At 50.1% G+C, this 21721-nt stretch overlaps 1 protein-coding gene across 3 annotated transcripts; it reads left to right on the top strand.

Moving 5' to 3' along the window:
• The first annotated feature begins 152 nt into the window (after positions 1 to 152).
• Positions 153 to 21295, top strand: Trpv2 (transient receptor potential cation channel subfamily V member 2). 3 transcript variants are annotated; one of them, XM_048448223.3, is made up of 15 exons: positions 153 to 586; positions 2791 to 3072; positions 5442 to 5575; positions 7361 to 7651; positions 8955 to 9253; positions 12399 to 12572; positions 12824 to 12979; positions 13567 to 13665; positions 14167 to 14237; positions 14653 to 14818; positions 16203 to 16269; positions 16870 to 17198; positions 18187 to 18314; positions 19314 to 19393; positions 21093 to 21295. In XM_048448223.3, exons 2-15 carry the CDS (start codon positions 2885 to 2887, stop codon positions 21179 to 21181), a joined length of 2271 nt encoding a protein of 756 aa, XP_048304180.1. In that variant the 5' UTR covers positions 153 to 586; positions 2791 to 2884; the 3' UTR covers positions 21182 to 21295. The 3 variants fall into 3 exon arrangements, with proteins under 3 accessions (XP_048304180.1, XP_048304182.1, XP_048304181.1); XM_048448225.3 differs by lacking the exon at positions 153 to 586 and adding an exon at positions 1133 to 1498; XM_048448224.3 differs by lacking the exon at positions 153 to 586 and adding an exon at positions 1730 to 1922.
• Positions 21296 to 21721: the final 426 nt, after the last annotated feature.

Genomic DNA, 21721 nt, shown 5'->3' with positions numbered 1-21721 from the left:
TTAGACTGAACCTCTTCTCTCCCTGGGGCTATCACACACTCTTCTCTCCCTCGTTTATAGGTCAGCCAGTTACGAACCACATGACTTCTGGGGGGCACATGATGGTAAGAACTGGGAGGGTGGGGGTCAGTGTCTTGGGGCACGAATCCCACACCCATACCAGCTCCCACCCAAGCCGAGGTCCCAGCACCCTAGGACTGCCTCTGATAGCCCCAGGGGGCTTCTTTGGTCATGAGTCGGGGTGGAAGTGCACCGACGAAGGGGCAGGGCGTGTCTCCCCAGCGCAGGGTGTGGCCAGTGGTCCAGATGATAAGTCTGATGGCCAGTCACTGGTCCTTGACCGGTCGGCGCTAAACCCGCACTGTCCACTGTGCGCGGCGAACAGGTTGAGGGTGGACAACACAGAGAGAGCTCGGAGCCGGCTGCGGAGGTTCCCGCAACCCACAGCTGTCAGCGCCGGGCCGCGCCCCTCCCGGCTGCACTTCCTCTCTCAATCCCCGCTGCCGCTGCTGGGGAGCCCCGCTAGGCTCGGTGATCCTAGTGGCCTGCAGTCTGCTGCCTCCACGCCTCAGCTTCAACCTGCGTGGTAAGTCGATTGGCAATTTCGGGATATCCTAGGGGCTGCGTCTGGAAGTCTGAGAGTGATCGGGTGGCTCTCCGTGCATCTCCATGCTTGAGTAAGGGTCCGCATGGGATCTGGCTCCCTGGAGCCCCCAAGCCTCCTCCTCTGCTGCCAAAATGGAGATCCCAGGAGGTAGGGTAGAAGCCGGGAAGACAGTTGTTGCTGCGGGGGGGAGGGGGAGCGAAAATGGTGTCAGAGGCAGCAGGCGCCAGGATTTGCTTGAGGACAGAAGTTAGGCTGCAAGAACCCATGCCATAATGTGGGCGGAAAGATAGAGGTGGCCATTCAGGTCCCCTGGCTGTTGTGGAAAATGCCCCATCCAATTCTTTGAGGGTACTGAGATCCTGTAACAGTTTGGGCCCAGGTCACACTGCCACTTCATCTCTTAGGCCTGTTCTTTTCGGTATCTTTCTTTCACCTACCTGCTCCCTACCCCCTTCTCCCACCCCTGACCCGGCTCTGATTCTCTCCTTCCTTCCGTTTCTGCCCTCTGGGGAAGACACAGCTCTAACTAGGGCCCAGCCATCTCACGTGATGGTGGCTGTGGTTGCAGTTTTCTAGAGAGGGTGAGGTTAAGTCGGTTAACCCGAGGCCCAGTACGGCATCTAAGGTGGGAAGGCAGACAAAGCTCGCCAGCCTAAAGCCCCTACAGAGGTGGCATCTGATGCCCTCAGACATGAGTCACACAGGAAACGTAATTGGGTCCTGAGAGCTGAAGAGGAACACCACGACATAAAGCAAAGCAAAGTGGAAGATTGCTTCCCTTTTCTGAGCCTCAGTTGTTCTGGCAGCAAAAGGAGGGATTTGGTAGGCCAATGGTTCGACTGGAGAATCTTCCGTTCTGCAATAAAGGGTTGAGCGACCTGCCCTGGCCTGGTAACTGACATTTTATCTGTCTGAACCACTGGGCACTGGGTTTGATGTCACGTAGAGAAAGGGTGGGGTCACCCCCAAATGGGGTTTGAGCTTTCTTTCTTTCTTTTTCTCCTTTCTTCCTTCCTTCCTTCCTTCTCTCCTTCTTTCCTTCCTTCCTTCCTTCCTTCCTCCCTCCCTCCCTCCCTCCCTCCCTCCCCCCTCTCTTTCTCTCTCTCTCCTCTCTCTCTTTCTTTCTTTTTTTTGAGACAAGCTTTCTCTGTGTAGCTTTGGGGCCTGTCCTGGAACTCTGTAGACCAGGCTGGCCTGAAACTCACAGAGTTCCGCATGTCTCTGCCTCCTGACTGCTGGGATTAAAGGCATGCACCACCACCACCACCCAGCTTCTTTATTTTTCTGTGGATATGGATGTGTGTAGATGCCAGAGGTAAATATGGAATGTCTTCCTCAGCATGCTCAATTTCATTGTTTGAGCCAGGATACCTCACTGAACTCACCAATTCAGCTAGACTGGCTGGCCAGGGAGCCCCAGGGAGTCTCTTGTCTCTGCCTTTTCTTACTGAAATTAAAGATATACCTCAGTGTCTGTTTTTTTATATGGGGACTGGGGATCCAGGTTCAGATCCTCCTGGTTGTGTGGCAAGCACTTTACTGATTAAACTATCTCCTTATCCCCCAATTCCTTCCTTTCTCTTACTTTTTGAGGTAGAGTAGAACAGGCTAGCTTCAAACTTTATGTAGCTGGGGATGACTTTGAACTTCTGATTCTCTTGCTCCTACTCCTCCCTCCCCCTCCTTTTTTTGTTTTGTTTTTTGAGACAGGGTTTCTTTGTGTAGCCCTGGCTATCCTGGAACTAGCTCTATAGACCAGGGCTGCCTCTGCCTCCTAAGTGGTGGGATTAAAGGCATGCATGGTCACTCACTGCCCGATGCCCCTACCTCTTCTTAAAAATATTTTATAAATCAATTATTTATTTTCTGTGTGTGTCTGTACACTGCGTGTGTATCTGGTCTGGGGGCTGTGGAGGTCAGAAGAACATACTGGATCCCCCGGGGTAGTTACAGAGGGCTTATGAGCCAACCTATAGTGCTGGGATTTGAACCCTGCTTCTCTGGAAGAGCAGTCAGTGCTCTTAACCCCTGAGTCATCTCTCCAGCATCTTGCTTTGGATCACAGGTGGCTTATGCTTTGCTGAAGACAAAAGCCAGCACTTCCTGCGTGGCAGACAAGCACTCTATTTACTGCGCTTCCTCCCCAGCTCCTACTCTCAGCTTCTCCCTATCACCTTCTACAGGTCCCGGCCAAGTCTGCTCCTCTGCGGGATGAGAGCTTTGGCATCTCCATCACCATAGAAGTTCCAGCTGTAAGGAGCAGCGTCCTCTCTCAGGATGACTTCACCTTCCAGCCCCCCAGCTTTTAGGCTGGAGACATCAGATGGAGACCAGGAAGACAGTGCTGAAGTGAACCAAGGGAAGCATGAGCCACCCCCCATGGAGTCACCATTCCAGGGCGAGGACCGGAATTTCTCCCCTCAGATCAAAGTGAATCTCAACTACCGAAAGGGACTAGGTACCAGGTAAGGCAGCAGATGGGGATGGGACAAGAGAGGCTCCCACACAGCACCCCAAAGTCACTCAATGACCAATCCAGCACCTGCCTCTTCCTCATCACCTAGCTATGTTGGCCCCTAAGTCCCACATTGTCTTCCCTAGGGTCACTCCTTCCAGAATGGTCTTCATACTTGGCCTTTTGCCAAGATTATGGTTTTGGTAGGGACACTCCCATTCAATACCAAGTATGAAACTGACAATCAAATTCCCTTGTTGATGTTTGACTCCCAGCTATTAAGGTTCCTGTGTGGTAGCTGAGGTGGTGGCTGGATCCATGGTGCATCCAGGGAGAGACAGAGGCACCCGGGACTGCCTTGAGTGCATCTCTGCTTTGCTCCAAAGCTGGCGTGGTTGCTCAGGCAACATGAACCCTGAGAACTGAGGACAGTAGGCTTTTGCTCATCGTCATCTGTGCTTTGAGTTTCCTGTGTTCTCGCTGTCAATTCAGTGGAGGGGGGGGGGGCAGCACTGCTTCTAGTCCTGCTAGGAAACTGTACCTGAGTTCCCAGAATCAAATCCTCATGGGCCAGCAAGACTGCCAAGAAAGCCTATTTCTCCTTCTCATCCTGAGATTTGGCCACCAGCCTTGGCCCGCTAGGTTGTCTGTGCCAGGGAACTGTGGCCAGATTTATGCTGGCACAGAAAGGTGCATGGGAGGTGTTTGTTAGTGGTGTGGCTGGCCTCATAGAGCTAGAATGGGCTCCCTGATGTCTTTCGGAGCCCCAGTCTGGCCTTTCTCTGCCTCTCGATTCCTGCCCTGGTGGGAGGAAGCACTGTCTAAATGGCCATCATTTCCAAGCAGACAGACCACTTACAGGGCTGTAAGTGTGTAAGGGCACTTACAGGAGCCTTTCATGGTCATGTGCCACCAAGCCAGGGTGATGCAGACACATCCTTGTGTGGCACTGCCGATGTGGGGACTGGCTTTAGACACCATGACTGTATGGCTTCAAGAGCAGATGACCCCGTTAGTCACCCTGTGTGTCAGAGTCACCAGTCCTTATTGGATAGCTCATTCCACAGGAGATCAGCTTGTTTGCTTTCTTGTTCTTAGCCCAGGCTAGCCTCCGATTTGAGGTGATTCTCCTGTTTCAGCCTCATGAGTGGTGGGGTTACAGGTCTGTGCTACCATGCCCAGCTTTCCACAGATGTTAAGCTGGGACCCAAGAGTCCCTAAATCATGGAGTAGCTGTCTTTTCTTATTTTGACCTCTGTCCCCTCATATCTTCTTTTCATAGTTCTAGGGGCCCCACAATTAGGCAGGTCATTGTGAATCCTGACACGGCCTAGGAATGGGCTGCCTAGACACATTTGGGGACTTAATGTGCACTATACCAGGTACACTGTATGGGCTAATCACTTTGATTATATTTCCTTGGGTCCTTATAATAACCTTGGAATATTTCCATTTTTCAAGGAGCAAAATAGGTTAAGAGAGGTTAAGTGACTTGAGGAGATAGGGCCAACTCACTAAGCAACTGTCCCCATCACAAGACAACCCCAGAGCATGTCTGATGAGCCCCAGGAAGCCTCTTCTGGGCTCTGTGGAAGAGATTTCCCGGAAGTGCGGCTTCTCAGTAAAACCATGGTCAGCTTATGCTATCTAGTGCTGGGTGACCAGGATAGTCTATCTCTGGGAAACATCTTGTTCGCAGAGCCGAGACCCTCTCTTGGGGTTTAGAGATGGGGCAGCCTCCATGGTGCTCCAGTTCTGCACTGTGGGACTTTAGCTAAGTTATTTTACTTGTTTGCCTAAGGGAGAGCAGGGCTCACGGCCTTTAGGGCTGGAGTAAAGATGAGTTAGTGCAGACTTCTAACCAGTGAGTAGATACTGTCTCAGCCTTTTCACTGGTGCTGGTGATGAACCAAGGCCTCATGCCAACAAGGCAAACACTTTACTGCCGAGCTCTGACTCCATCCTCCTTTCCACTTCAGCCTCAAGGGCAGGGATGCAGGCAGCCTTTAGTTTGCAGGCACCTCACACAATGCTGTCCAGACCCATGCGAACGTTCGAGGGCCACCATGAGGCGTGGGAGCTGGGATGACTCCTGTGGAATCACAAGTCTCTTGAGAGATGATGCACTTGACACTGAAAATTGCCCGAGATGAGCAGGGCCGCAGTATTGCAGCAGGGTAATGTCCCAACCGGTTTCTTCGCCTCTCAAGGAGTCTGAACTTTTGGTGCCTTAGGAAAGGCCTTCCAAAGAATTACTGTGTGACCTGAGGTGTAGGGCTGCTATAGGAGTACTGACAGTACTTCCGTGAAGGAGGAAGCTTCATGCAGAAGGGGTTGTGGCCTTTCTCCAACCTGAGTCACCAAACACATCTTCCACAGCCAGCAGGACCCAAACCGGTTTGACCGCGACCGACTCTTCAGTGTGGTCTCCCGGGGTGTCCCTGAGGAGCTGGCTGGACTGTCAGAATACCTGTGCCGGACCAGCAAGTACCTCACTGACTCAGCGTACACAGGTAGCCCCTTACCCTTTGGTGGCCTTTATGCTTAGGGTCAGAGAGGCAGCTGTGCTGTTCTTGGGGTTGGAGAGATGGATGGTTCAGTGGTTGAGATCACTGACTGCTCTTCCAGGGGACCTGGCTTAGATTCCCAGTACTCCCGTGGAAGCTAACAACCATCTATAAAAACAGTTCCTGGAGATCCGATGCCATTTCCTAGCCTTCATGGGACTGCATGCACTATAAAATAAGCACTCGGGAGGCAGAGGCAGGCAGATCGAGGCCAGCCTGGTCTACAGAGCTAGTTCCAGGACAGCCAGGGCTACACAGAGAAACTCTGTCTCAACAAACAAACAAGCAAACAAACAAACAACAACAACAACAACAAAAACAAATTGACAAAAAAATGTACTGTAGAAGATTCAAATGGTAAAGAAATGTATAAGGCCAAGAAAAAAAAAAACAGCCTGTCATCTTGGGCCACTGCTCACGGCTTGGCATCTTTTCAGATTCATCCAGAAGGTTAGGTACTTAAAAGTGTTGCCACATGCAATAATCTGTAATATGCTACTCTCCTCTCCACTGGATACATCTCATTTATTTGATTGTTGAGATGGGGACTCCCTACGTAAGCCAGCCTTGACTTAGCCTCCTGAGTGCCGCAAGGCGTGTGCCACCATGCCTAGCTTCATGGTGCAGGTGATCTGCGGGGAGACTGACCGACATATCATCAAACAGTGCCTGCATATGACTGCTCAGATTGCAGCCTGAGACCTCAGCTTGCTACGTGCTGGCCCTCTGTGTGCTAAGCATTTTGTTTATGTTATTCTCCTAACTTTTTATAATAACCCTAGGATATCTCCTTTCAACAAAAAGGAAAATAGGTTAAAAGAGGCCATGTCACTTACTGAAGGAGTCAGAGTCCTTAAGTGAGGGAGCCACTTGCAAATTCTGCACTGGATTTTTTTTTTTTAATAAGGGTCTCATATAACCCAAGCTGGGCCTCAGCTATGGGGGCTGAGGATGACCTGGTTTTCTGGTCTTGTCTTCACTTCCCAAGTGCTGGGGTTACAGGCACGTGCTGCTGCTGTGACTGACTGTATGTGCTGCTGGAGCTCAGACCCAATATCCTCAACCCTGACCTGGATATTCATGGACAGACAATGAATGTCACAGGGTCAGGTGTGGTGGCTCATGCCTTAAATCCCAGCACTTGGGAGGCAGAGACAGGTGGGTCTCTGTGAGTTCGAGGCCAGCCAGAACTAATAAAGTAAGACCCTGTGTCAAAACAAAACACACACACACACACACCACCACCACCAAAACCCCACACAGATAGTGTTACATATGTATCAAATTACGTCTTAGAAACTTGGTGTTGGGGCTGGAGAGATCGCTCAGAGGCTAAGAGCATTGCCTGCTCTTCCAAAGGTCCTGAGTTCAATTCCCAGCAACCACATGGTGGCTCACAACCATCTTAATGAGGCCTGGTGCCCTTCTGGCCTGCAGGTATACACACAAACAGAATATTGTATACATAGTAAATAAGTAAATATTAAAAAAAAAGAAACTTGGTGTTAAGGCAGAAATTGTAGTTATGCCTGGTGGTATTTTAATGCCCATACTCTGGAGTCTTAATATCTTGTAGCCAAGTGTGTTCTCACCAGTTGCATAAAGCAGTGATCTTTCTATATCCTTCCATGAGGTACTCTGGATTCTAGGTTTGCTAGGCAGACAAACTGGCAGACGGTCCAGCCTTGCTGGGTCTGAACATTGCCTGTGCCTTCCCCTCTCTCCTTGCAGAGGGCTCCACGGGGAAGACATGCCTGATGAAGGCTGTGCTGAACCTTCAGGACGGGGTCAATGCCTGCATCCTGCCCCTGCTGCAGATTGACAGGAATTCTGGCAACCCTCAGCCCCTCGTCAATGCCCAGTGCACCGATGACTTCTATCGTGGCCACAGTGCGCTGCATATTGCCATAGAGAAGAGGAGCCTGTCGTGCGTGAAGCTGCTGGTAGAGAACGGAGCGGATGTGCATGCTCGAGCCTGCGGCCGCTTCTTCCAAAAGCACCAAGGAACTTGTTTCTATTTTGGTGAGAGAGCTTTTCTTAGATATGGTGAGATGCAGAATATGTAAAGCTTTGTCTAAGGTCACACACATGGTTAGTGGTTGGCAGAGTCGGCATTGAACCCCAGTCTGTCTGTTTCTAACCAGACTAATTAAATTACAACTTGTTTAAAGAATGTTTAGGTCCGCCTCCCCCCCCCCTTTTATTTGGTGTTTTGAGACAGGGTTTCTCTGTAGCTTTGGAGCCTATCTTATAACTAGCTCTTGTAGATGAGGTTGGCCTCGAAGTCACAGAGATCCACCTGCCTCCGCCTTCCAAGTGCTGGGATTAAGGCGTGTGCCACCACTGTCTGGCTCACTTAGTCCCCTTTTAGGCAGGGAAACTCAGCAGGTATCCACGTTCAGACAGGGGAGAGAATGGGCTGCAAGAACTGGATTGTGCTAAGACTGAGCATACAGACTCAGGGTGTAACTCAGTGGTGGAGCATGTGGTTGGCATGCATGGGTTCACCTTTTAAAATTATGTGTGTGTAGTGTATATCTTTTTTTTAAATTGTTTATTTATTATGTACACAATGTTCAGCCTCCATGTATGCCTGCAGGCCAGAAGAGGGCACCAGATCTCATTACAGATGGTTGTGAGCCATCATGTGGTTGCTGGGAATTGAACTCAGGATCTCTGGAAGAATAGTCAGTGCTCTTAACCTCTGAGCCATCTCTCCAGCCCTGTAGTGTATATCTTAATACTTCTACATGTGTGTTCAAATGAGTGTGGGGGCCAGAAGTTGATTTTAGGTGCCTTTACCTCTTTCTCTGTCTTTTTTTGTCATTGTTGCTACTGTTGTTTTGTGCTCTTTTTGAGACAGGGTTTCTCTGTGTAGCGCCGGCTGTCCTGGAACTTGCTTTGTGGACCATGGTTGCCTCAGGTTCAGAGATCCACCTGCCTCTACCTCCCAAGTGCTGGGATTAAAGGTGACCCCACATCCTACTGTGGCAGTCACTATATTAAGTGAGCTATTGTCCTGTCCCCCTGGGTTCCATTTTTAACACTCTCCCCAAAACATCCAATGTTATTGCTGTAAATAACAGCAACAAGACCTGACCCACTGCCACCGCTAAAAAAACAAAACAAGACCAAAAACCCTACTAAATCGAAATGAAGCTGATCAAGAAGAATTAGCATTACGGGGTAGTGAGCTGACTCTTTCAAAGAAGAACGAAAGAGGCAAGGGGGAGGGGCAGCCGGCCGTCTGCCTCTCACTCTTCCTGATCTGCAGGAACAGTGGTGAGGTGGAAGCAGAAGCTCAAGCTTCCCTCTTGGTCCGCAGGCGAGCTACCTCTGTCGCTGGCTGCATGCACCAAGCAGTGGGATGTGGTGACCTACCTCCTGGAGAATCCACACCAGCCTGCCAGCCTGGAGGCCGCCGATTCCCTAGGCAACACGGTCCTGCACGCGCTGGTCATGATTGCAGATAACTCGCCGGAGAACAGCGCGCTGGTGATCCACATGTACGACGGGCTTCTCCAAGTGGGGGTCCGCCTCTGCCCCACCGTGCAGCTCGAGGATATCTGCAACCATGAAGGCCTCACGCCCCTGAAGCTAGCTGCCAAAGAAGGCAAAATCGAGGTGAGTGCTGTCCCTCTCCTGCCTCTCTCAGCTGCAGCAGAACCTGAGCAGACAATTCCTATAAGTATATAACGCATTCCGGTTTCTCTCTCGCCCTGGGCCCTTCGTGATCTCCCCGCTTTCCTGTCATCCCCTTACATTCCTTTCTCACATTCAGTTCTTTTTGTTTTGTCTTGTTCAACTGAGTTTAAACCGGACAATTGGTGCGATTGCAGGTTTCAAACTATCCATTAGTACCCTGAAGGCTCACAGGGTGCCAAAGGACTACCTCTTCCCAAGAAACAACGTTTTACAAAAAGATTATTTTTATTTTATGTGCGCAAGTATTTTGCCTGTATGTCCATCTGTGCACTGGGAGAATGGCTGGTGCCTGTGGAGGCCAAAAGAGGGTGCAATTACAGATGACTATAAACGTTCATGTGGGTGCTGGGAACTGAACCTGGATCTTCTGGAGAAGCAGCAAGGACTCGGAACCACTGAGTGATGGCTCCAGCATCTGGGAGATAACTATTAGCTATTAGCTATTGCTCTGCTGCTATGATAAAACACCATGGTCAAGGTAGCTTAGAGAAGGAAGGGTGTATCTGGGCTTAAGTTTCCAGACGCATGAGTCCATCCCCACCAGGGCAAGGAAGTGTGCCAGCAGGCAAGCATGGTGGCTGGAATAGCAAGTGAAGAGCTCATCAGTCAAGTAGGAAAGAAAGAACGAACTGGGAATGCAACATAGCTTTCAAAGTTCAAGGTCCACCTACAGCATGTCCTCCAGAAAGGCCACACCTCCTAACCCACCCAAACAGTACCATCGACTCGGTAGGACCAAGTATTCAAACACCCGAGTCTCTAGGGGACATTTTTATTCACGCTAACACAATAGCCTATTTTCTAGATTTTGTATAACTTGCTATTCGATTTTCTGCAGCTTTTATCTACTGTGACATTCCCATCTTCCTCCACTGCATGGTTGGGGCTGGAGAAATGGCTCAGCAGTGAAGAGGACCTGAGTTTGGTGGCCAGCACCCACATCAGGCCGCTCCCAGCCTCCTAGAACTCTAGCTTCAGGGAGCCAGCTTCTCTCACTTCTTTGGGCGTATCCACAGACACTCATACAGATACATAAAAATAAGTAATAATAATTTTTAAAAAGCATATTGGCACTCAAGAGGCAGAGGCAGGTAGTTCCCTATGAATTCTATGTCAGTCTGGTCAATATAACAAGTTGCAGGCCAGCAAAGAGCTAAAGAGTGAGACCTGTTTCAAAAAAAACAAAGAATCAATCAATCAATCAATCAATCAATAAAAAGAAAGAAAAGAATGGTAGTAGTTTTTTTGTTGTTCTCTATGTTTCTGATATATAGAATTTAGTATTTGTATGCTTGTGGTTTGACATGGTTGTCTGTAGTCTCAGCTACCTGAGAGGCTGAATCAAGATGATCACTTGAGCTAGGAGTTCAAGACTAACTTTTTTTTTTAAAGATTTATTTATTTATTTATTTATTTATTTATTTATTTATTATGTGTACAACATTCTGCCTCCATGTATGCCTGCATGCCAGAGGAGGGCACCAGATCTCATTACAGATGGTTGTGAGCCACCATGTGGTTGTTGGGAATTTAACTCAGGATCTCTGGAAGAGCATAACCATTGAACCATCTCTCCAGTCCAATGAATCCTAAAAAATCAAAATCAAAACAAAACAAAAACAACAAAAAAAGCTGGGTGGTGGTGGCGCATGCCATTAATTGCAGCACTTGGGAGGCAGAAGTAGGTAGATCTCTGTGATTTTGAGACCAGCCTGGTCAAGAAGAGCTAGTTCCAGGACAGCTAGACTGTTACACAGAGAAACCTTGTCTCGAAAAAACAAAATCTTTTAAAAAATCATATATTATATATAATAAATATTTCTTTAAAATCATTTATTTTCATATGTATGAATATTTTGCCTGTGGGTACTGGGACTTGAACCTGGGTCCTTATAGAGCAGCCAGTGTTCTTAACTGCTGAGCCATTCCTCTGGCACCATTATTTTATATACTTGCTACATATGTATATTAGTTACTTTCCATGCTGCTATGCAAAACACCTGACAGAAACCACTTAAGGAAAGGTTTATTTGGCTCACACTTTGAGGGTGCTGGCCCCCATGGCAGGGAAGGCAAGACAGCAGGACCATGAAGCAGCTGCAGAGAGAGATGAACGCTGGTGTGAAGTTTGCTTTCTCCTTTCTATTCAGCCCAGGATAACAGTTATGGGATGGTGTCATCCACACATAGAGTGTGTCTTTCCATCTCTATTGACCTAATCTAGATAACTAATTACTCATATATATTCCCAGATACCCTAAAACTAGAGTTGTGGGTGATTGTGAACCACTATGTGGGTGCTGAGAACCAAATCAGGTCCTCTGTAAGACTAACAAGAGCTTTGAACCACTGAGTCATCTCTTCAACCCTTTTGGTTTCATTTTTAATGTCTAAAACTGATTGGCTTGAAAGTACTTTTGGTAGAAAGAGTAAGCATTAGGGCTGGAGAGATGGCTCAGAGGTTGAGAGCACTGCCTGCTCTTCCAGAGGTCCTGAGTTCAATTCCCAGTAACCACATGGTGCTTCACAACCATCTATAATGAGATCTGGTGTCCTCTTCTGGCCTGCAGACATACATGCAGGCAGAACACTGTATACGTAATAAATAAATCCTTGAAAAATTAAAAAAGGCAAAGTTCTATGGCCTATGTAAGTTGCACCCTTCTTGTCCTCACTCCTCATGTGTGAGCAAAGATTTCTTAACCTGTTTTGGAGTCGGGACCCCTTTCTTGTCTGTTAAGCGTTCTGCACCCTGACCACAGACATGCACACACATGCATAACTGGTGGTTTCTGATTTCAAGTGACCTCAAGTCCCCAGCTGGGATCTTTGTGCTATCTGAGGAGCTCAGGAAAGAAATCGATGGAGGTAGGACTGGGGAAGAAAGAGCCAAGCTGCCTGTCAGCCTCTGCGTGTGTGGGAATGTAAACCTGACAATTCATCCTGGGTTGGGCATACAGAAGAGCTGAAAGATGCTAGAGCTTCAGTGCTCTGCAGGGGCTCACAGCGTTGCCCAGCAACAGGGAGGGTGACTAGCAGGTGAACTCATGTGACTGCCCTGTAGATTTTCAGGCACATTCTGCAGCGGGAGTTCTCAGGACTGTACCAGCCCCTTTCCAGAAAGTTCACTGAGTGGTGCTACGGTCCTGTCCGGGTTTCACTGTATGATTTGTCCTCCGTGGACAGCTGGGAGAAGAACTCGGTGCTGGAAATCATTGCCTTTCACTGCAAGAGCCCGGTAAGCCCAGGGTTTGCCTAGAGATTCTGACAAAGGGCAAGCCTTCCTTCATGCCGTAGTACAGGGCTGGAACGGAGGCGTGTGGGAAGCACCTTTCAGGGATCCTGGGTCTGGAAACCCGTTCCCCATTGCTCCCCTCCATCTCCCTTAGCCCTTGCATGAAGCCTGCGGCGAAGTGGGGGCTTGTCGTACCATCTAGCCAGCCGCGCCCTTCCCACATTGTGCTTTTGCTTCTCCCTTTCCCACCCCAGCACCGGCACCGCATGGTGGTTTTAGAGCCACTGAACAAGCTTCTGCAGGAGAAATGGGAGAGGCTCATCCCGAGATTCTTCTTCAACTTCGCCTGTTACTTGGCCTACATGTTCATCTTCACCATCGTTGCCTACCACCAACCTTCCCTGGAGAAGGCAAGAACTGGGTGGGGCCATCCTGGGGCACCCCTGCTTGAAGCAAGCCTGGAGTGAAAAGTGGAAGCATCCCATCCTACCACAGCTGATGTGAGGGCTAGGTGGCCTGAGGGATAAGACCCTGAGCTCTTCTGGAAACAGTCCCCCAGGGTAACGGCAGCAATGATAGTGAATTCTTACTGAATGCTTGCCAGATGTGAGTCAAAAGTCTAAGTGGTTAGCACATGTTAACTCATGATGGCTCACACTAACCTCTGGGATGAAGGGCCGCCATTCTCAGTTTCCTACCGAGGGAAGGGAGGGGCATAGAAAGGTTAAGTATATTACTTAAGGTAATAAAAACTCTCAGGGATAGAGATGGCCTGAGCCCAGAAAATATGGCTCTAAACCCAGTACTAATAACTGTTCTACGCTTCTAAGGGACTGGAATCAGGGCCTTTCCCCAGAGCCTGTGTCCTCTCTGATGCTCAGTGGTCTCTCCACAGCGCAGGCTCAGAATGATCTCTTAACCTAGATGTCTTTGGACGGCTAGCCGTTGGGGATGGGCCCCAAGACTCTAGGTCTTATGGGAGTGTCTGTCTCTTCAGCCAGCTATTCCCTCATCAAAAGCGACTTTTGGGGAATCCATGCTGCTGCTGGGCCACATCCTGATTCTGCTTGGGGGTATTTACCTCTTACTGGGCCAGGTAAGGACACCTTCCTATTTCCCCAGCCTATGTAGCTCCCAGTCAACTGAAGCAAGACAGGACTTTACAGGGAGTTAACTATACTCTCTTTACTTCTGGGAAAACAAACTCCCACACGGGCCAGGACCATCAGCCCAGGGGCGGCCCCACCCACAATGGACTGGGCCCTCCTCCATCAATCACTCACTAGTTAAGAAAATGCCCTACATACAGGCCTGCCTGCCTACAGGTCGATCTTACGGAGGTATTTCCTTAGATAGGGTTCCCTCTTCTCAGATGACTCTGGCTTATGTCAAATTGACATAAAACTGTCCAGCACAGGCTACATATTGAGAGGGAGCAGGGAAGGCTACCGATTTAGCTCCTGGGGTGGTGTTTGCCAGGTTCCTAAACACTTGTGAAACAAATGGGGGAGCTGCAATCCAGGCCACAGGGGCGTTCTGGCTGCACTTAGAACTGAAGAGCAAGGGTCACCCTCTCTGACCTCTCTCTCCTCCACAGCTGTGGTACTTTTGGCGCCGCCGTCTGTTCATCTGGATCTCATTCATCGACAGCTACTTTGAAGTCCTCTTGTACGGGAGTCTCCTTTCCTATACTGTCTCTGATGTCTGGGTGCGGCAGGTGTGGTAGAGAGCTCCAAGCTGGTGGTAGAGACCAGGACTTAGGACTCCAAGTTGTTCTAGGGGGCAAGGATAGGAGTGTGTGCCAGACCTGGGAACCCTGGATGTGGGTGAGCTTGGCTGGGTCCTTTCACGCCCCCATCTTTGTAGAACCTGTTTCCATGTAGTGTCCCAATATTTGAAGACATTCTCTGATTCAGGTATTACAAGTGGGAAGCCCAGAGTATGAGTAACTCGTGCGGGGTGGAGGTCAGGCTATGACTGACCTAGCTCCAGACAGACGGAGTCCACTGGAGGTGGTAGAGGCAGTCAATGGTGGCTGTTGCCAAGTGGCCCGGAGGTTGATTCACATCTTGTCCCCACCCAGCCTTGTCCAGGCTCTGCTCACGGTGCTGTCCCAGGTGCTACGTCTCGTGGAGACTGAATGGTACCTGCCCCTGCTAGTGTCGTCCTTGGTGCTGGGCTGGCTGAACCTGCTTTACTACACACGTGGCTTCCAGCACACAGGCATCTACAGTGTCATGATCCAGAAGGTGAGAGATGGGGGTGGACCAGGTACAGTTAGACTAGGGTGGCCTGGACACCACCTCCCAGTAGGACTCCTTTTGACCCCATGAGGCAGGAGCTGGCCTCGACAGCTAACCTGAGCAGAAGAGAGCTTGCCCAACATTACTTCAGGTGTGGGTGTGTATACCTGGATGTCTTCACACATACGCAGATGCATATATATATATATATATATATATATATATATATATATATATATATATATATGTTTGTTGGCAGGTGTCCACATAGGAACATGGGCATCTTTCATAAAGGAGCAGATCATATTCATATGCACTTATCCATTTGTCTGAGCCATGGGACATGAGGCCATCTGCATCGGTTTGCACCCATTTCTTTCACAAGTGTTTAGGAGTGCCCACTGTGGTCCTGGCTCTGTCCTAAGCATTGGGGACACCGCAGTGACAAAACAGAGTCCTTCCTCTTTTGACGCTGATGTTCCAGTGTGGGGAATGAAATTGCTAGGGAAACAGCCCAGCATGTTGCTGACTACAGAGGAAACACACAGGACAGGCTATGGGGAAGAACTGGGCAGATGGTACTTTAGAGGGCTGGAGTGCAAAACCCTTTTTTCTGTTGCTGTTTTTGTTGTTGTTGTTTACAAAACAAAACCCTTTCTAAAGAGGGATCTTGTTTTGTTTTGTTGAAACAGGGTTTCTCTGTGCAGTCCTGGCTGTTCTGGAACTTGCTCTATAGACCAGACTGGCCTCAAACTCACTGAGTTCCTCCTGCCTCTGTCTCCCGAGTGTTGGAATTAAAGCCATGCCTGGCTGAAGAGGGAGTTTTTAAGTTTTCTTTTTATGCAGTGTAGAGGATGGGACCCGGACCCTCATACAAGCTAGGCAAGCACCTACCACTGAGATAGACCCACAGTCCTTAGTGGTGACCTGGAAGAATGAGTCAGTCACCTCAGAGTGGAGGAGGAAGCGAACTCTTCAGAGGGAACAGTAAAAGGGAGGCACAGAGCCAGAACCAGTGGAGAGTGCTTTGACAGCCAGGAGACAGCCATTGAGACAGCAACACCAAGGATCTCAAGTGTTAGGAGGGAGTAGGTGGCAGGGGGTGCCTGGGGTTTTTAAAATTCTGGTAAAAGAGGGACTGGAGAAACGGCTCAGCGGTTAGGATCAAAGTCAGGCTCACGTGCCTGCGGGCAAGCACTTTCACCCACTTTCATCTGAGCTGGAGGCAGAGTCTTTGAAAAGCTCCCGCTGCTCAGAATGACCTGCGTTTGTGCAGACACAGTCTGTGAGAGGGGAGTGTGTACAAAGGAACCCGACTTACGGGGTGTGGGGTTGGTATACTGTGGGTCACTCACCCAGTCTTCCTTCCCCTTGGGCTTGTGTGTTCCAGGTCATTCTTCGCGACCTGCTCCGATTCCTGCTGGTCTACTTAGTTTTCCTTTTTGGCTTCGCTGTAGGTAAAGACTCTTCTAGAGAATGTGTGTTCCTGTGTAGGGCCTGCATGTGTGTGCATGTGGGTCTGTGAACGTACGTATGTGCACGCAGAGAGACCTGAGCAGGATATAGGGTGTCTTCTGCTACTGTTCTCTGTCTTATTGCCTTGAGACGGCATCTCTTACTGAAATGGAAGCTTGCTGGTTTTTGACTAGCATGGACAGGGAGTGCTAGGAATCTGTCTGTCTCTGTCCTGCAATGCTGGGATTATAGCCACGCACAACTTTAAAAATTTTAAATTACATTTATTTGTGTGTTGGGGGAGGAGGTCAGCAGACAACTTACAGGGAGGTGATTCTTTTCTTCCATTAAAAAGAAATGGGGATCAAATTTAGGTCATCATATTTGGCGACAAACACCCTAACTCCATGAACCATCTTGCCAGCCCTATGCCCAGCTTTGTGCCTGGGTGCTGGAGATTCAAACACAGGACCTCATGCTGGCAACACAAGCACTTTTACCCACTGAGCCATCTCCCCGGTCCAAATACCTCTTCTTGCCCCTGCCCTGCAGCCTGCCTGCCTGTCTCCCAGACTGAGACCCTCTCTCTCCCTTACCCACAGCCCTAGTGAGCTTGAGCCGGGAGGCCCAAAGCCCTAAAGCCCCTGCCGGTAACAACACCACAGTGACTGAAGAGCCCGTGGCGGGCCGGGAAGAGGAGGAGGTCCCATATGGGGGCATTCTGGATGCTTCACTGGAACTCTTCAAGTTCACCATTGGGATGGGCGAGCTGGCCTTCCAGGAGCAGCTGCGCTTCCGTGGGGTGGTGCTGCTGTTACTGCTGGCCTATGTGCTTCTCACCTACGTCCTGCTGCTCAACATGCTCATTGCCCTCATGAGCGAGACCGTCAACAGCGTTGCCACTGACAGCTGGAGCATCTGGAAGCTGCAGGTACCGCCCGTGAGGCGCTCCTCTCTCACCCTTGGGACCCTGCTGAGGGCCCAGCACCCAGTCACGTGAGCTCAGCCCAGCCGGACCAACCTCTAGATTGTAGCCATTCATTCCATTGTAGGGTTGTTAAAAGGACTATATGAGCTCAGCACTATGAAGTATTCGGGATGGTGCCTGGCACCTTGTAGGTGCTCACTGAGTCAGTTATCATGATCCGTTGGCATTATTACTGAGACAGAGTTTCACTGTTTATCACTGATTGGCCTCCGACTCACAGCAACCCCCTACCTCAGGCTTGTGAGTGCAGGGATTACCTCAGGCTTTTGAGTGCAGTGAGTCACCATGCCTGAATATCAAGTGTGTCTTGAATGCCCATTGCTGGTAGGGTTATGCAGGACAAGCCCCACAGAGAATAAGACAAAGGCCCCTCCTGAGCTCCACATATGTAAAATATGGTTAGACTGATGTGGGTGGAGGGGAGAGAGATGGGAGGTCTGATATGACTCCGCCCTCTACATAAGCATTAGACGTGTCTTACTTGATGAGAGAAAGGCTGCATAGGTTTTGGCCAGGGAGAGCCTTGCCCTGAAGGTTGGACTCCATTGTCATGTTATTGCCGTCCTTGGGTCATTTCCTCCTTGAGCCTCAAGTGCTGGCACCAGTGGGGTCTGGGATGCCCTGGCATGTGTGTGAGTGGGCCTACTCCTGAGAGAGGGGATATGGTCTGGAGTCCGACGTGCATAAGAACAAGTCACTATTGAGTACTCCTTATGTGCATGTCACAAACACTACCCGAGGTGTCTTTTCCTTAGCTTATAGATGGGGAAATTGACATTCTGAGAGAACTGGAACCTCATGCCCCACAAATCAGATATTGCAAGCTAGATTCCAGTTCACATGATATATATGAGGGCATCTTTTTCCCTTGCGCTGGGCACTTCTTTTTCCAGGCAGGGTACCAGGATATTTCGTTTCCTTTGTTCCCCAGAAAGCCATCTCTGTCTTGGAGATGGAGAACGGCTACTGGTGGTGCAGGAGGAAGAGGCATCGCTCAGGGAGGCTGCTGAAAGTCGGCACCAGATGGGACGGTGTCCCCGATGAGCGCTGGTGCTTCAGGTGAGCAAAGTGGGCAGGACGGGACGGGGCCTGGATCGCCCAGGATAGTGAGGAGAATCAGAGTACTCTACCTGGGCAGGTAAGATCAGGGATGCTGGAGCTAAGAGACACAGACCCCACTCCCTGGCCCCATTGCTGCCACCTGTGCATTAGCCTGTCTAACCCTGCCATACCAGTGGTGTAAACTTAAGGTCCCTCCCTGGTGATTCCTGACTTCTATCAGGCCAAGAAGCCAGTATTCTGGGGTTACTATGGCTACTCTCATCTATAGATCTTCCAGTCTGATCTTGGAGCTATATCCCCTTCCATGGTAACCAAGCTTTTCAGTGTTCAGAGAAGAGGGAATCACCATGACAGGGAATGTGGTACCTAATGTCCAGTCACCGCCGACACCTTTACAGGCAGCAGCTGAGCAAGGGAGAAGATGAGGGCCGTATTCGTGACAAGCAGCCACAAAAGAGCCCAGAACCTGAAGCCCAAAGATACACCTGATCAGTCGGGTAGTGGTGGGTAGTGGTGGCGCACACCTGTAACCCCAGCAATTGGGAGGCAGAGGCAGGAGGATCTTTGTGAGTTTGAGGCCAGTCTGGACTACACCACAAGTTCCAGGACAGCCAGGGCTACACAGAGAAACTCTGTCTGGAAAAACAAAAACAAAAAACAAACAAAAAGATACACCTAATCTCACTCCCTTGCCTCTGGTTGCTCTGAGAAACCCAGACACTGAGAACAATTGGAGAAAAGGGCACCTCTCTCTCCTTGTACACATCTGACCTTAGGGGCTGTATGTAATCCGAGCGTCACAAGGACAGAGCTTGTGGGATGTGGGTGGACCAATGCCTTGTTAGGGAAGGGTAGAAACAAATAAAACAAAATCGTCTTCCGTCTTCCTCACCGTACAATCCCCTGGGAGAGGGAGGTGATCCCTCCCAAGGGCAAAGGCTGCTGCTAGGTGCTGCTAGCTTTCCCCAAACATTAGAGCTGTTTTGTCAACTGCAGGGTGGAGGAGGTGAACTGGGCTGCGTGGGAGAAGACCCTTCCCACCTTGTCTGAGGATCCGACGGGGGCAAGCAGCCCTGGTGAGTAGGCTTGGGACCAGTCCTTGCCCTGGTTCTTGTGAGCATGTGCTGTGGGTTTGCTGGCAACACAGCCTTTGAGAGGCCAGGGCGGGACTCAGCCCTGCTGTGTGGCTGCTCAGCGGCTGTGCGCTCACACCTTTTGTCCAGGCCTGGGGACTAAGTCAGGGAGTATGTTCCCTCTAGGCCCCCATCCTGGCCTGGCCTACCACAGGGGTGGCATCACCCTGGGTCACTGCTTTGCTTGAGAGGCCAGCTTACCTGCCCTGAGATTTCCACCACTGCATAAGCACCGCCCTCTTAACTCCACAGTAGAAATCACTTCCTGCTAGATGGTAGTGGTGCACGCTGCCTCTAATCTTAGCACTGGGGAGGCAGAGGCCTCTCTGTGTGTTCAAGGCCAGCCTAGTTTACAGAACGAGTTCTTGGACAGCCAGAACCGTTGCACAGAAAAACCCTGTCTCAAAACACACACACACACACACACACACACACACACACACACACACACACACACACACGTCACTTCCTGTAAGTCTCTACGGCATTTGACCTTTTCATTAGTCTTTCTGGTCTAGCACAGTACTAACCTTTCCTGTCTCCACCCCTCTGCCTCCTCCAAGACTCCTCCCTCCCAACCCAGGGATGTTCTCCACAGCTTTCAGGGGGGTCTCCTCAGTTTTCCCTCTCTTCCCTGCCAAATGCCCTGACCCTCTCCTTACTCCCCTCCTGAGTTGCGTGTGACCTGTTTCAAGGAGGCTCCTGGCATTGTGCTGCTCCAAAGCCTCCAGGTTTCCTACCTCCTATTCCCACCCCAAGGCTTTCTTTCCACTTTCTCTACCCCTTCATGCCATGCCAGGATACTGAATCATTTTGTCCCCCATCTGGTCTAGGTATTCCATACCCAAATCCCACTCCCAAACCCTGCTGTGCCAGCTTAACTGCACAGTCTTGGGGTTGGCCTAGCAGGCAGCATGTACATAGCTCCACTCTTCACACCCAGATGGGGGATCTCTGTTCACCCCTCCTACCTGATGCTGACGTCCTTGGCCTCTCAGTCATCCCCTTACCCTTGCACCTCTGTACCCATTGCAAGGTGTCTCAGTAGCTACAAGCATGTACCTCCACCTTCAGACAAAGCTTTCTGCTTCAGGTCTGTCTCACTCCATTCTGGCTAATGTAGACAAGGACATCACAGGGCCCCCACTACACAGCCCCTGAGGGTGCAATAGTCTTCAGCATGGAGCTCAAGGCCCAGAGCGGTTGTCTGACTCATTCCTCAGGGTTTTGTCAACACGGTGGCCATTCACACTGTGATACTCTTTGTTCTTTGCTTCCTTGACACCTTCTTGTCTCTCTCTGTGCTCTCCTTTTCTCAGGGTGTCTCTACCCACCCCAACACTAAAGAAGGGTTCCCTCTTTTCTCCCTGTTCTTCAGCATGTCTCAGATCTTCCAGTTTCTGATAGAGCCTGTCAGCTCTGGGGCCTTTTGCGTTCCTGTGGTGAGACCGTGAATAGCCCAAGGAAGGGGTTCAGGAGATTCTGGTAACAGGAACAAAGTGGGGAGATGGGACTGCAGGATTGACTGTTATACTCAGAACATGGCAGTCTTTTGTGTTGTGGCCCTTTCTTGTTTCCCTGGCACCTACTGCCAGGGGATGCACCAAGGGCAAAGCCACAGTGTTCCTCATTCTGTTCACAGGTTATGAAAAGAACCCAACCTCTAAACCTGGGAAGAGCCACGCCACAGAGAAAGATCACCTGCCCCTGCAGGTCCTCCAGTCCCACTGATGGCCCAGACGTGGCAGAAGGCTGGCACAGCAGAGTAGGGGACCCTTCCAGCCACTCCCACTAGCTCCGAGGCTACTGAATTTTGGTGGAAATATAAATATTTTTTTTGCATAACTAAGTGTTCTAGAAGTATTATTTGAACAAAATCACGGGGACCTGGCACCTGGTGATATGTGCTTGTGTCTCTAAGTGCCCTCCTGGCTCGGGGGCTAGTCTGCTCAGAAACCTCACTGGCTGGCCACGCCTCAGTTCCAGCCCGGTTTCAGCATGTGGCAGGCTGAGAGTTGGGTATGAATGAAGCCACTTTCCCACCTGGAGGACGACTAAGTCTCTGCTAAGCGCTGGGTTACCACTCTTTCATCCACCTGGCCTTCAGCTTTCTGCCTCCACCTGATGATTCTTTGCAGGAAAGCCAGAGAGGCCTTCTTGAGACAGAAGACAGGCAAGCTACCTCTGAACTCTGAAAGCCCGAGAGAAGTATCCCCAGCCTTGCACGTTTTTGCCGTGATTCTCAGACTCCCCCCTACACCTTATGCTTCT

This window comes from Myodes glareolus, chromosome 9 (assembly GCF_982192425.1).
Source record: "Myodes glareolus chromosome 9, mMyoGla1.1, whole genome shotgun sequence".
NCBI classification, from domain to species: domain Eukaryota; kingdom Metazoa; phylum Chordata; class Mammalia; order Rodentia; family Cricetidae; genus Myodes; species Myodes glareolus.
The sequence above is the reverse complement of the archived record's forward strand: the minus strand, read 5'-3'. Positions and strand labels throughout refer to the sequence as shown.

Bases quoted from the DNA above. Each gene is read 5' to 3' on its own strand.
- Trpv2 (XM_048448223.3), top strand. From the start codon at position 2,885: ATGACTTCACCTTCCAGCCCCCCAGCTTTTAGGCTGGAGACATCAGAT. The intron at 5,576-7,360 runs GTAGCCCCTTAC...CTCTCCTTGCAG, and splicing joins CACTGACTCAGCGTACACAG to AGGGCTCCACGGGGAAGACA. The intron at 17,199-18,186 runs GTACCGCCCGTG...TTTGTTCCCCAG, and splicing joins GGAGCATCTGGAAGCTGCAG to AAAGCCATCTCTGTCTTGGA.